Source organism: Sander vitreus, chromosome 23 (assembly GCF_031162955.1).
Source record: "Sander vitreus isolate 19-12246 chromosome 23, sanVit1, whole genome shotgun sequence".
NCBI lineage: Eukaryota > Metazoa > Chordata > Actinopteri > Perciformes > Percidae > Sander > Sander vitreus.
In genome coordinates this window covers 12,333,400-12,347,275 of record NC_135877.1, presented here as the reverse complement: position 1 = coordinate 12,347,275, position 13,876 = coordinate 12,333,400, and the positions used below count along the sequence as shown (strand labels likewise).

The 13,876-nt window shown below is 40.0% G+C and overlaps 1 protein-coding gene across 4 annotated transcripts in view; it reads right to left on the bottom strand.

Moving 5' to 3' along the window:
• The window catches only part of ptpn12 (protein tyrosine phosphatase non-receptor type 12), a 46,181-nt gene that overhangs the window by 15,542 nt on the left and 16,763 nt on the right, over window positions 1-13,876 (bottom strand). For all 4 annotated transcript variants that reach the window (XM_078281344.1, XM_078281343.1, XM_078281345.1 and 1 more), the window contains exons 2-12: window positions 13,251-13,359; window positions 11,315-11,391; window positions 10,496-10,591; window positions 9,064-9,102; window positions 7,512-7,583; window positions 7,269-7,328; window positions 6,822-6,964; window positions 5,534-5,600; window positions 5,330-5,407; window positions 4,085-4,183; window positions 908-993 (exon numbers count right to left, since the gene is read on the bottom strand). In XM_078281344.1, the coding sequence (XP_078137470.1) occupies window positions 908-993; window positions 4,085-4,183; window positions 5,330-5,407; window positions 5,534-5,600; window positions 6,822-6,964; window positions 7,269-7,328; window positions 7,512-7,583; window positions 9,064-9,102; window positions 10,496-10,591; window positions 11,315-11,391; window positions 13,251-13,359 (926 nt within the window). The remainder of the gene's footprint in view (window positions 1-907; window positions 994-4,084; window positions 4,184-5,329; window positions 5,408-5,533; window positions 5,601-6,821; window positions 6,965-7,268; window positions 7,329-7,511; window positions 7,584-9,063; window positions 9,103-10,495; window positions 10,592-11,314; window positions 11,392-13,250; window positions 13,360-13,876) is intronic.

The window sequence follows — 13,876 nt, the reverse complement described above, 5'->3', positions numbered from 1 at the left end:
GCTACATCCCAAAATTAGGACCTCTTAAAAAGTTAACTTTCCCATCAAGCCGGCTGCCTGGTACAGAAGACAAATTAAGCACGCCATCATTTCAGTGCAGTAAGAGAACATAACAGAGGTCATGTGGGCTCATATTTTTCTGCTATTAGAAAGGTTTAAAATTAGCCAAATGAAAATGAAGAGTGATAAATTACATTGCTAAGCGCAGAGCGAATGATTCACACACAGACACACAACATGCTGACAAGCTGGACATTTTTAGACAATGTTTCTAGCAACAGGTAATTAAGTGAAATAGTCTCTTGGCAACGAGATGTCCCCTGTGACATTAAAGCAAGTAAAGCAACTACAAAAAAGTAGTAAAGTGTATGTATTGCTACATACATACATACATACATACATAGCAGCCTTCTGTGGATTAATTATACTAATTATACCATGTAGTGTTGCAGAGTATTGTAAAGAGTTGCAAAATGATCTATGAATACAGCTCCCCCTCAGGCCACACAGTTGTTGACAGCCAAACAGAAGTTCACTTCAGTAAAGCGGCGGCTGGGTGTGTCTGTGGGCTGACGGGGAACTAATGTGTCAGAAAGCTCTGGTGAAAACAACGCCTGCTGCTTCTGTTTGGTCAGTTTAATTTGGTTTTATTCTGCGCTCCACACAAACTGGGCTGGTTGGTTTTCTTTTGTTGTGTTCCTCCTACAAAACACAACACCCACTGCCCACTTCTATGTGAGCCTGTTCATCTATGTGGAGGATGAGTGCAGGTTATTTTATACTTCAGCTTCAAAGTGTTTTGTGAACTTTAAGAAAGCAGGCGAGAACAGACAAAGCTTAAAAAAAAAAAACTAAATAAATAAATAAAAAAAAAATTAAAAACCCTAACCCATAAAATCTGCCTTACCTGCGTATGCGGGGAGGTTTTGGAGGTGGTGTGTCCCATCTCTCATCGTCAGACTGTCGGACTGCTTTAACTGGACTGCTTTCATCCTGGACAAACACACACACAAACAACTATGAACACTTTTTAGTTTAATGGGTAACTCTGGGTTTTCATACACAAAGAGCCAGAGCTGCTCAACACAGCCACTAAGTAAAAAGGAAGACCAGTATAGAAATGTCAAAGATATGTTTGAGGCAGTTTAGAAACAGTGTCTCCATTACATAATTTGTCCCCCAGAGACAATTCTTTAATGACCAAAGTAGCCTCACATCTGGCTACTTTGCAGTGGGTCAAATTGCTAGCCAAAATTATTCAAATTTTCTGAGACGTATGGCTTCCTAATACATTGATGCTCAGTCAACATTAGTACATTTTACGTCCATAGTTTTATGAAATTTCTGTGTTTACTTGTCGTCGTAAGGAATTTTTGATTCTGCTCCTATTTAGCCTTAAAAAAAAAAAATCCATTGAGCTTCGAGTCTTAAATTAACACACCTGAGCTGTAGTGAGTGTGCTGGTATTTTCAGTCTGACAGCATCCCAAATGTGATTTTGTTTTGCATGTACTGCCGGCCTAAGAACCTTGGTGTTTCTGTGTATGTATGGATAAAAGGGTGAATTATGCAGAAAGACAAATATGGTCTTGCTAGCTGTAAATTACCTTGATAATTGTCAAATCATCTATATGACTTTACACATTTGTTTTGCAAAATTTTTGAAATGGCTAATTTCAGTTCACTTTGTAAGTTTTGTATTGTTGTTGAATTGTACAACACCGCTTTCCCCCAACTACTCCCTACTCTCTCTTTCTTCTCTCCTACATGTTTCTGGAGCAGAGGCAGAAAGTTGCTGCAATTATTTCACTGAAGGATCCAAATTGTTTCTGAAAGCAGCTCTCCTCCTCCCGACTAATCTTCTCTCTCTTCCTCTCAACTCTTGGCTTCCTCCTCCTCTCCTCTCTTCCCCCGTGACTCGTTAATTTGACTCGCTCTCCACTCTGATAATGAGAAGACGACAGGACGACTTCAGTCGTCATAAGCTCAAGACAGCGGGCCAAATCAGGCCAATTCAGCTCTACGTGTCTGCGTGAGTCTGCCGAGGAACTAACTTGAGCACGCTCAGTGTATGTGAAGAAAAGACAGAGGATCTGATAACATCTTGTTTGCCTGTATGTCCATTTGTGTTGTAAGGAATAAATTGGGTAGGAACACTTCCTGCAAACAATGGCGCCTGCGTGCTAGCAGAAAAACGTGTGTGGGACGTGTACATGTGTAGGCTTATTGTTCGTACTGCCATTGAGAGCACCTATGTGGGTGTTTTAGTCACTAACAATGGCTGACTAGACATGAGTCAATGTGTGCATGGACTGAGTCAGTACAGCTCACTGATAATGTTTTACTCAGACCGTGTGTGTGTGTGTGTGTGTGTGTTCGTGTGCGCGCGCGCACGCACGCTTTTGGACTTGCAACCTTGTAAGATAATGACGATGAAAGTTATATTGAGTAGCAACAAACTTGTACTGGAGTTGTCGTCTTACTACACATACACACGTCCACTCTTAACAAATGATTAATAGCACAAACCTCAAAACAAGTAGTAAACGTGTAGTACGTGGTCAGGTTTCTCCCCATGTTAGAGATAACGCTTTCAGAAAGTGAATCAGCTGAGCCTTTTCTGATGTAAACATAGTTGCGTGTGTCCCTGTGACCGTGGTCTTGCAAGGGTCTCCCTTTCCCAACGGATGCGTGTCTATTCTCAGACTCAAAGTGCATTATGGGAGAGGGGTGAGGTCATCAGAGCTTCCTAAGCAGGAAGTCAACTCCTGGATTGCTGCCAATGCGCTCTCTCATCGTCTCTCCGTGTCCTCTGTCTTTAGGTGTGTCAATCTTGCACACTATCTCATTGATGCTTTTGAGGCTCTCGGTCTTTTATCTTCACAGATCCACATAACAGTGTTGGGGAGTAGTGGCACTACTAGTTTAACTACATTTAGTAGTAGTAACTACTCAGTAGCAGTGGGGTAGAGTAGCTATTTCTACAATCATGTAACCTCTCAAGTAGAGAGAGACATTTCTTTTTTCAATAAGTAGCAGGGAATCACAACTAAATGCTACAGCAGATTAAAAAGCTTAGAAATGATCTAAATTCTGCTCTTACACCCCTGTTTATTTCATAGCAGAGAGGGAGAAAGCGGGACCGACTGCCAACCTGTCCTGAAAGAAGCAGGGTGGGAGCTGGTCTGGTGCCGGTCCCTCACTCTGTTTAATTTTGTCAATAAATTACTTAATAGTTATACAATAATAATGCATTTGTTCATCATATTAATCAACAGTAGGTGCTTCATGTAACACTTTTTCTGAGAAGCTTGTAGTGTAGCTTTCAGTAAGAGTGTGGTGTTTCTGCAGCTTAAATACTTCCAATGAATAGTAGCTTGTAGCTTCGTTAGTTTCAAAGTAATGATGTGGGATGATGGATGAGAGCTATGGATTAGTGATCAATTACAGATTCATTGTTTCCATTTGTCTCTCACCTGCAATGTTCCAACACCAGATTTGATTTAAAAAAAGAAAAGAAAAAAGCTCTACACCGAACTGCACTTAAAGTTAAGATAAGCCACTGAGGACGACTCTTACTGCTTCTTTGATTTTCTAAATCGGTTAGGTTTGTCATGAGTAAACTTTTTGGTGTGGTTGTACTTCTGCAATGGGAGGAGGAACAGGGACAATTGAGGACACTTTGTATATGGTGCGTGTGTGTTTGGGGGAAATGGAGGATAGTGTGAAGTAAATTAGAAAGAGGGCAGTGGTGACTGACAGAGCAAAGTTTTTTTTTTTTTTTTCCCCCCCAGCTCTAATAAATAGGTCTAACTGTATGCAGTCCTGAGACTACCCTGCAGAGGAGAGCTCTTTTTTCGGCACAAACTCTGCAACTCTTAATTTAGTTTTTCTGTCTGTGTAAAGAGCAAAGTTTTCTGAAGGCCTCTCTATCCCTCTCTTCTATTCCTCCTACCCTCTCCCTCCCCTGTGACTAATTACTTGTGTTTTATTTCCCACTCTGAGTGTGTTACTCAGCGACATCCTGTCTTTCTTTAACACCAGACAGCACGCACAATATGTGTGTGTGTGTGTGTTTTTCATACCATGCCATCATGTATCTGCGTGTTGGTGGAGCTCTCCAGTAGCTGCAGTTGTTTGTCAAAGAGCTGGGCGATCGCTCTATGAACTAACTCATACTGCTCCTAGAGAGACAAAGAAAGAAAGAAAGAAAGAAAGAAAGAAAGAAAGAAAGAAAGAGAGTGTGGTAATAAGGTAAATGGATGAGAGGTGAAGGAAAAGAAGAAAGGGTTTCGGCAAATCAATATAAAAGCAAAAACATTCTCATGTCTATACTGAAAAACATCCATTTACATGGCTATGGAACACAACCTGTGTGAAAACAAGAGAAGGGCCTGCACTGATGTACACTGATTTAATTGCATTACTTTCCCGGTAAAGCAGTAAGTGTATTGCACTGCATTTTCAGAAATTACATTACAGTTACCGGCTTCCAGCAGTCTCTATGAAGAAGGCAATTCTATAACTTTTCCAACAGGGCTAATTTCGCCTCTCAATGTCAGGACATGTTTGTGGGAATGGACACCATAAATAAAGGTACAAAACGACATAGGACGCTAGGTGCTTCGTTAGGTCGAGACATGCTCATTATTTTTGAACGGATGCTGCTTAAAAGATACAAATGTGACTGGAAAATGTTAGTTGCGTCCAGTTGAGAATCATCTCTCCGCTGCAGCGAACGCCACAAGAAACATGCAAACCCACCCATGTCAAAACTGTGGCGAAACAACCTCATCCAGTTCAAAATAATGGTTGGAATGTGTCCACCCCTGCTAAACCAGCTGGAATCCAATTTCAAGCAGGTGTAACACAGGAATGAAGAGACTCAACACAGGCTATGCTATGGAGGAAACCCTGCTATAACTGTCACTCAGACAGATTCTGAACAATATAAAAAGGGATGTCATTCAAACTTGAAGAGCGTAATACAATTTTAAAACCACATTTGCAACTTCTGGGGGCAGCAACTTAATGTTGTTGGTTTTTTTATGTTTTCAAACAACCAGTTGACGACAGGTTGAAACCTATTCATTTGACAACCAGACAAATATCACACAATGTCCACCTCATCTCCCAGGGTGTGTGAAGGCATAGAAAATCTGGCTGCAGCAACACTTTTGGATAGCTATACACATTAGCGTCAACTCATGTTCTTATCTTTTCTATTTTTCTCCAACAGCTCTGTATTAAATGTTTCATTCATTTAGAGCAGTATGACTGCAACATACCATTGTGTGCATAAAAGAAAAAAAGACAAATTAAGAACAAACCTTGGTCTGAACAGCAGAGTGCCGTTGCGTCCTCATCTCTTGGATCAACCGAAAAACATTAAAATCTTCTGGTATTTTCTTTAAAACAACAAAATAAAGGGTTAATTCTCACTTTAAATCTTAAAATAACATCTGGTGTGTAAAAGGTGTGTGTGTGTGTGTGTGTGTGTGTGTGTGTGTGTGTGTGTGTGTGTGTTCACATACCCCAGCTTTGAGGAGGTTCCACGTGTAGTCAATAGCACAGATGGCACCCGTCCTCCCACAGCCGGCACTGTACAGTCAGAGTCATACAGATTAGATTCAACAGAAGAACGCGTGTAAAGGCACAGACACACACTCTGGAGCTTCCTCCTTCTCATCGCAAAAGATAAATCCACCGAAAACACACTCCTCACAACTATTTCTATTTTTGAGGCCACATAAAAAATAAATAAAGAGAGAGACTAAGTACAGACAAACACTCAACCACATGTATGAATGTTTGTATGTAACGACACTCCGTCCGGACAGGATGGAGACAGGAGCTAAAAGGTTATGTGGCGTCATGTCTGACACATAAAATCATAAAACTGTATCTCGTGCTGTCAGAGAGCCTCTGCTACTCTTAACAAGCACAGTTTCTCCACACATATAAAGTACAGTGCACATCGACCCACACGAGGCATCTTTACAGACGGAGAGACGCGGCTTCAGGTCCTGCTGTGTAACAGAGGAACCAGGAAATGGCCGCAGGCTGCTCATTATAGCTGATTACACACACATGGAGACTCTGTGTGTGTGTGTGTGTGTGTGTGTGTGTGTGTGTGTGTGTGTGTGTGCCACATGCATGTGTTTTCATTCTTGTTGACTACTTCTGTTAAGATGTTTATTGGTGGAAACTGTGCAGTCATCTTTGAGACTGCTTTGTGACAAATGTATCATTGTTCAACGTAACACTTCAATTCTCAGCCAACAGCAATCGTTTCTTATCACTACAGCTGTAATAAGATTTTCAACAAGATCAGTCAAGTGAAACAAGAGTCGACCAAATCTACAGTTTATATATACAGTATATCAGCTGAACAGTAAACGTAGAAATGTAGCTTTTTGCCAGGAGTGGACGTGTAATTGTATGTCGGTTATAGCCGCTAGTGCAACATTTCTCTGCGGTGTTGAAACTCGATTTCAAAAACACAAAAAACCAGTGTTGGCCACCTGTTGCACATTCTTACTGCCTCCTCACAGAAAACTACGGGCAAGCTCATGAATCGTTCAATTCAATTCGAGAGCACATGCAAGAAAAAAAAAATGTGATTCAAGAGTCTTGATCCAGAACCAGCGATTTGTTTAGACATGTACAGTAATTTATATTGTATACAACACCGTCTACTCTCATTGCTTGATCTTCTGATCTGCATCGGTCTCTTTTTTTAAATGTTGCCTTAGGTACAGTGTGCATACACTGGTGGATCTGTGTCTGTGTCTCTGCAGATTACATCTATACCGTACCTACCTGCAGTGCACACATATAGGGACATCATCATTCTCTTGATATTCTCTCATCAGTCCGATCATATCCAGTATGGAGTCAAACGATGAGGGCACGTCGTGATCGGGCCAGTTCATATAATGGAACTGCGTTAGCCTCCGAGTTTCCTGCAGGGAGACATGCAGAGGAATATTTTAGTTTAAAAAGAGGGTCGACGAAAGGTCAGGGAATGAAATCATCAGGCAAAGAGGAGAAAGTAAATGTGTGGGCGATTCTTTTATATTAGCATTCATCTACTGTCAGTGGAGTTCACAGTGATGATACATGAACAGGTTTGTGTCTTTGTTTTACAGCATTTTGTTGTCCAAACGAATGATTATTTTCATGTGATTTTGTAAAGTTTTATGAAAAGGCTTTTATCAATAAAGTAAAGTCTAAAGAATAGATTGAGCAATAAGGGAGAGAACTTACGTCCTCATTCTCCACCGTCAAAGTCCTGATAAAGTAGTCTGTTCTGGCCTGCTCTGCTTCCTACAAAACAGAGACAGCGAGAACATTTACACAATCCTTGACTAAAACGGTCATTAGAACAAAATGTGAGAAATGCAGGAGTCCAGAACAACAGACCCCCTTTCCTCTCCTCACACAGTTGTTACACACACACACACACACACACACACACACAGCTGTGATAGCAGAGATTTGTGTACTTACACAGGAGATTCTGAAAGGGCCAAAACTCATGGGCTCCTCCCCAAGCAGCGGGAAATACCGCTCACACTTTTTCTAACCAGAGAACAAAACCGGAGTTAGCTTTGGCTGAGAACAAAATACCAGATAAATACCACAGCTTACTGTTCATACACACTTTCTGGCTTGAAATAAACAATTAACGTGACGTGGAAAATCGACGATGACATTTACAGAAAAACTAAATACATAGATACTATACTTTATATACCTACATGTGCAAAACAGACATTTCTGGAGGCATATGCTAATTATTTGAGCTATCAGTCACACTTTAGTATTGGTTCAGTGAATTTCTTGACGTCTTGGGCTTTGGTGACCTCTCAGTTTCTCTTTTCACAAACATAAATATACAAGCAGACTTAGTTATTGCATCTGTGTGTGGTTTGCCAGCTGCACAGCAGCAGAGAGGAAAGCGCTCCAGAGGGTTGTCACCACCGCCCAGAAGATCATTGGCTGCCTTCTCCACTCCCCGGAAGATCTTTGCAAATTTCCGCTGCCTTAAAAAAAAGGCCCAGCGCACATTGAGGGTTTTTCCTGCATAGAGGAATTTTTGGCGTCCCCCCCCCAAAGAGGTTTAAGCCCCAAAGGAAAATCACAAGCACCAAGATGATAAGAATTGAGAATAAAAACAGCAATTCAAATCCTCTCCAAATGTGTTTTAAGAGCAATTTACCAAACAACCGTTGAACAAGCAGAACATAAACTTGAATATGAGAACTAATCTCAGTTTCATCTCCAGAGTCAGGCTGTACCGGACTATCCAGGTGATTTATTTAAGTATTATTATTATTTTTTTTTAACCAGTTTTGTTAATTTGGCTTTCATTTACTCAAGCATCATATACATTTTTGTTTTTCAAATTGACAGAAATAACAGGAAAATGCATAGATTTCTGTCAAATAAGGTAACACAGACTCATTGCCTTTACTGTACGCAGACCGATCGTGCTAACTGTTGTGCGTCTGAGCCATTCTGAGCCAGGAAAAACCCTGATACTAAAGATTCATCTCACCCCGGACACTCTGTTTGAATTACTGCCCTTGGGCAGATGTTGAAGGACCATTAAAACACTTTTTTTTATCCAAAAGTCATAACTGCACTTAATGCTACTTGAGTATTAAAAATGAATCGTGTGGTGAATGTCTTGTATGTGTGGTATGATTGTGTTTTTGTGTCTTTATTTTTTTATAGTGACTTTTGGAGGCTCTATTATATTTGTTTTTCACCGGTTTAATAAAGAATGTTCTGTTCTAGGCAGGCAAGAAAAACGTGAAATACTAGAAATACCTTCACCAAGGCTAAACAATTTATATTTACATTGGTTACTTTACGTCTTGAACAAAAGAATCGAGGAAAAAATAAATTCTACTTTACGTTTTCCATAGATTTCTACGAGACAAACCTTGGCGACGATAATAAAACATGGACGTGTGTACAGACACATGAACATACAACATATGCCCTCACACGAACACACAGACATACAAGAAGGGATTACATATCACAGCCTTACCCTTCCCATCTCAAACTCTCGACAAGCCATCACAATAACCTGCAGAGACACAAACAGGAAGGACTGCGATCAATATTTACACTCAACCTCTCACAGCTAAATCTTACATTTCCAAAAATATTCATTCCTGTATGTTCTATTTATGTAACGCTGTAGTTGCCAGACACTCAGACGAGTAGCCAGCAGAATAAGAAAAACTTAAATTGAGAGTCAACCTCTCTTTATGCTCCATTCCCACAGTAGTAGGTTAGACTTCAGATCACTTTTGATCATACGTTTCACTCTTACATCTATATCTCACATCATTCTCTTTGATCCTACAGCAGTAATTATTACAGCAGCAATCCCCCAGCTTTTTCAGAGTGCTAGTTAAACCTAATCACAGCTCCCCCTTCTTCTATCCATCTGGTTCAAGCAGAATCACTCCCCATCTGCCTGACAACCACATTAAATATGTATTCCAATTACCTTCAGGGTGCGAGGGATTTCCCCCTTTCTGGTCTTTATATTCCCTGCATCTGCAGATTTATTTTTATCGCCGGTGGGGACAAAAAGTATTTAAACTAAGTAAAGCGTAGTTACGTGAACAGTCTATAGTGCGATACAACGATAAAATCAGAGCGGCAGTTACTAGATGTGTTTAGCCGCTACAGTGCTCAGTCGTATCCACGGCAGTTGGTAGATGCGCTTAGCCGCCAATAGGTGACTGTGAGCCGGCTACAGGCACCGCCAGATGCCGTCCTTTCAAGGGCCGTGGTAGTTGAATTTTGCCGAGTGACAACAATTACGTTTAACAACCAAAACAACTAGGAGCCCGGGTTCGACTCCGACCTGCGGCCCTTCGCTGCATGTCATTCCCCCTCTCTCTCCCCTTTCATGTCTAAGCTGTCGTATCAAATAAAGGCCTAGAAATGCCCAAAAAATAATCTTTAAAAAAAAAAATAATAATAATTTAAAAAAACGCTCCCGAGGAACGAAGGAGCGTTTCCTGGGTGAAAGTCTTTTGTTTTCGCCGGGAAGTGAACTCTGCTCCCCGGCTTGAAAGCGCTGTGTTTTATGTTGACACCACGTTGTGCTATTTCATTTGGAGATTTTCCATTGAATATTGAAGTCCATAAATAAGTGTTTTGGCATGCCCGGCCGAGTGGCACTATCCATGGTATTGGAGGGGGGATTTTTGTTTTGTTGTGCTTGATCAAAAATCATCCACCCCCCCTCTGTTTTTTTCACAAATCACACCCTGATTATCTTAATTATTACACCCACTTTCATAAAAAAAATAAAACATAAAATAAAAAAATGCACTAAGTGTTCCCATTCAGTAAACACTCAAGTGAGGGAGTCAGAGAGGGACTCTGCCATCTTATCAACCTCCTGCTCTTCTAATTCATCTCTCCTGCTTTTTCCGCCATCCAACGAGCCATATACTCACAGCTACATTGTACTCCCAGTTCATCCTCCAGAAGTCGATGACAGTGTTCTGCAGTGGGCCCTGAGTTGCAATATAGGCCTCTGGGCCATCTATACCCTGAATGGAGCGATGGGGAGAAGAGAGAGAAAGTAAGATCACACCTCCACACTGTTTTTTAAGGTGATTCTGTAAAGGCACTTTAAAACCATCTCTCAATGCAAATCATTGTGATGATGTGGGGCTATTTTAATTCCAAAGGCCAAGGGAACTTTATCAGGATGCATAGTATCCTGGATCCATGAAATAACTGGCCTTTAAAAATAAAAATCTGCCTACCTCTATGGGAATTTAACATAGGGGTGTACTTACTTATGCTCCCTGTATTTTAAGGAAGAACATTTATGATTATTCATTCACAAAGAAAATTGGTGTCCTTAAAGGTCGGATTTTTCCAAAAAAAATTTAATTTAGGCATTAAGTTCAATTTCCAAAAGATGATTTTTTTTATTCCTTTTTAGTCAAATTTAGCATGGGTGTACTCATTTATGCTGAGCACTGTGTGTGTGTATATATATATATATATATATATATATATATATATATATATATATATATATATATATATATATATATATATATATATATATATACATACATATATATACACACACACACACATATATATACATACACACACATACATACATATATATACACACACACACACATCGGATATTCCTATGATTCATACAGCACTTATAACACGTACATTTTCCTAATACTGTAATCAAAGTGTCAAACAACAAAGCAAAGGAATTTCAGCTGCTTTTTTTTTTTTACCTTGATAAAGTTTGCATTGACGTAATCTGTGTCCTGATTGGTCGTTTTTAATGTCAGCTTCACCCTAGTGTGATCGACTGGGGACAAAAAAAAAAAAAGAATTATTTACTTTGATGCATTTGAAATATTTTTAACTTTGCAGAAACTGATGATGAAATAAAACAAGACCAAGAAAAAGAGAAAAAGGAAAAGACAGAAAAAGGATAGAATGGGATATAGTGAGAGACAGAGGGCAAACGAGTAAAAACTGGAGAGGAATATAACGTAAATGGGTTAATGGACACACAGCAACATCCTCATTCCTGTGTGTGTGTGTGTGTGTGTGTGTGTGTGTGTGTGTGTGTGTGTGTGTGTGTGTGTACACACATCTGTTACGGATGAAGCGGTTCTTCCTTTGCCTTATCAGCAGCTCATTCACTAAAAGCATTAATGAATAAATAGATGTATGGATTGATGGACAGAGGAGAAAAAGAGGATAAAGATATAAAAGAAGTAGGACAGATGTTGGGTCATGGAAGCTTCCCCTGAGGTCATTAAGTACAGCGCGAGCTCTGTGTATGTAAGTGAGACATGACCTATTACAACATACTGGATTTCTGTGTTTGTTCTAAATGTGTGTGTACACATTTCTACAAACATGAAATTTTCTTTTCAGTGTCTTTTCTCGTTTCAATCTCTAGATCCTATCTGTCATTCCCTACCTTCACCTAAAAGGAAATGGGAAGTCTAAAGAAATGTAACCTACAATTGAACAGTGGTAGGCGATATGGTTATAAAAGTAATTTTTGTACATTTGACAACGTTGACAATATTTTTCAACTATTTTGTCTGGCACACAAAGTGACTTATCTTTAAAACCGAGGACCTAAACACATGATATTTTAATGCTGCTGTCATGCAGGACACAAGCTTTCATACAAATTATAACATCACGGCATTGCATAAAAATAGCATATGAAACGTAGTCAAATTAAGTATTCAGCTGCATGCATGTGTGAGGTAACCAGATTGTTATCAAGGGCTAACATCTTTGCTTGATAACATTTGTTTTTCATCTAAATGTGTACATTTTGTCTAAGGTTTGGTGTTGGAGGATCATTTTGGTACATTGCAAGGTAGATGACGGAAGATAAACAACATAGTAACAGAAAGTAGGAGTGAAACAAGACAGCCGAGAGCTACACTGGCTGATACAGTTAGGCCTGATGGTACACCTACAGTTCTGTTGCATGCTCCATCAGTCAAAGCAGTAAGCAACTTGGTTTTTAAAGAGGTCCCATGGCATGAAAATTTCACTTTATGAGATTTTTTAACATTAATATGAGTTCCCCTAGCCTGCCTATGGTCCCCCAGTGGCTAGAAATGGCAATAGGTGTAAACCGAGCCCTGGGTATCCTGCTCTGCCTTTGAGAAAATGAAAGCTCAGATGGGCCGATCTGACGTCATAAGGAGCGAGGTTACCTCTCCTTTCTCTGCTTTGCTCGCCCAGAGAATTTGGCCCGCCCATGAGAACGAGAGAGACATCATGGCTTGCAAACAAGCAAAGTGGCAGTTGGTCAAGGCCACACCCCCACCCTCCACCTTGCCCCCCCCCCCCTCTCCTCCTCAATAGCATTTAAAGCTACAGACACAGAAATGGAACATCCTAAGTAAAGCTCATTGTGGGACTGGCTCTAGCGGCTGTAATTCTGCACCAAGGCTGAATTTCGGGAAAGAGACTTTAGATACAGTATTAGGGGACCACTAAGGCCTATATAAAAGCATCCAAAAAGGAGCATGTCATGTCATAGGACCTTTAAAATGTGCTTTAGGTTAGTGTAGTGTTCAGTTTGTTTTAGAAAAGTTTTAGAGGTATTTTGTATATCCCATTCACATTAATGGACTAAATATTCATTTTTATTTATATTAATTAACATGCATCTGTACCAGTACTTACATGGCAGTATATCTTTGTATCTGTTCTTCTTGATATTCTCTTCCCTCTCTCCCACGTTGGTGGGGTAGATCTTCTCTGTCCGGTATTTAGTCGATAACCGCCGTAACCGCTGGAAAAACCAGAGAGAAGATTATATTTAGTAGATAGTAATACATTAGCTTCCCTTCCTCCTCTCGCCAACAGAGATTATACATGTTTTTTGTAGGTATAAATGGAGCTACAAACAGAGGAAAAGTAACATGGGTTACACTCATTATGGGAACACTTCTCTTCAACAGCCCAGAGAAAAGTGATAAATGATAGCAAAGGAAAGTGATACAGTCAGACACAAGTCTTTATCTGGGTATCACACCAATAGAAATACAAAGAAAACAGAGTTCCACAGCGCAGTGATTAAAGTGTTGGAAATAAAACTTAAATCTGTGGTGACTCTACACACAGAAAATTATTCATTTTAATTTCAATGAAGCCATTTTATTATATTTGTTCCGAAGCATCCTGGCTTACACGCAGGTTACAGTGGTTAAACTCTTCTAACATATACACACACATTACATATCCTTCAACAATCACACAGCTACCAATACCACAGTACCCCACCCCCACACATACTCCTGCTCCTCTTT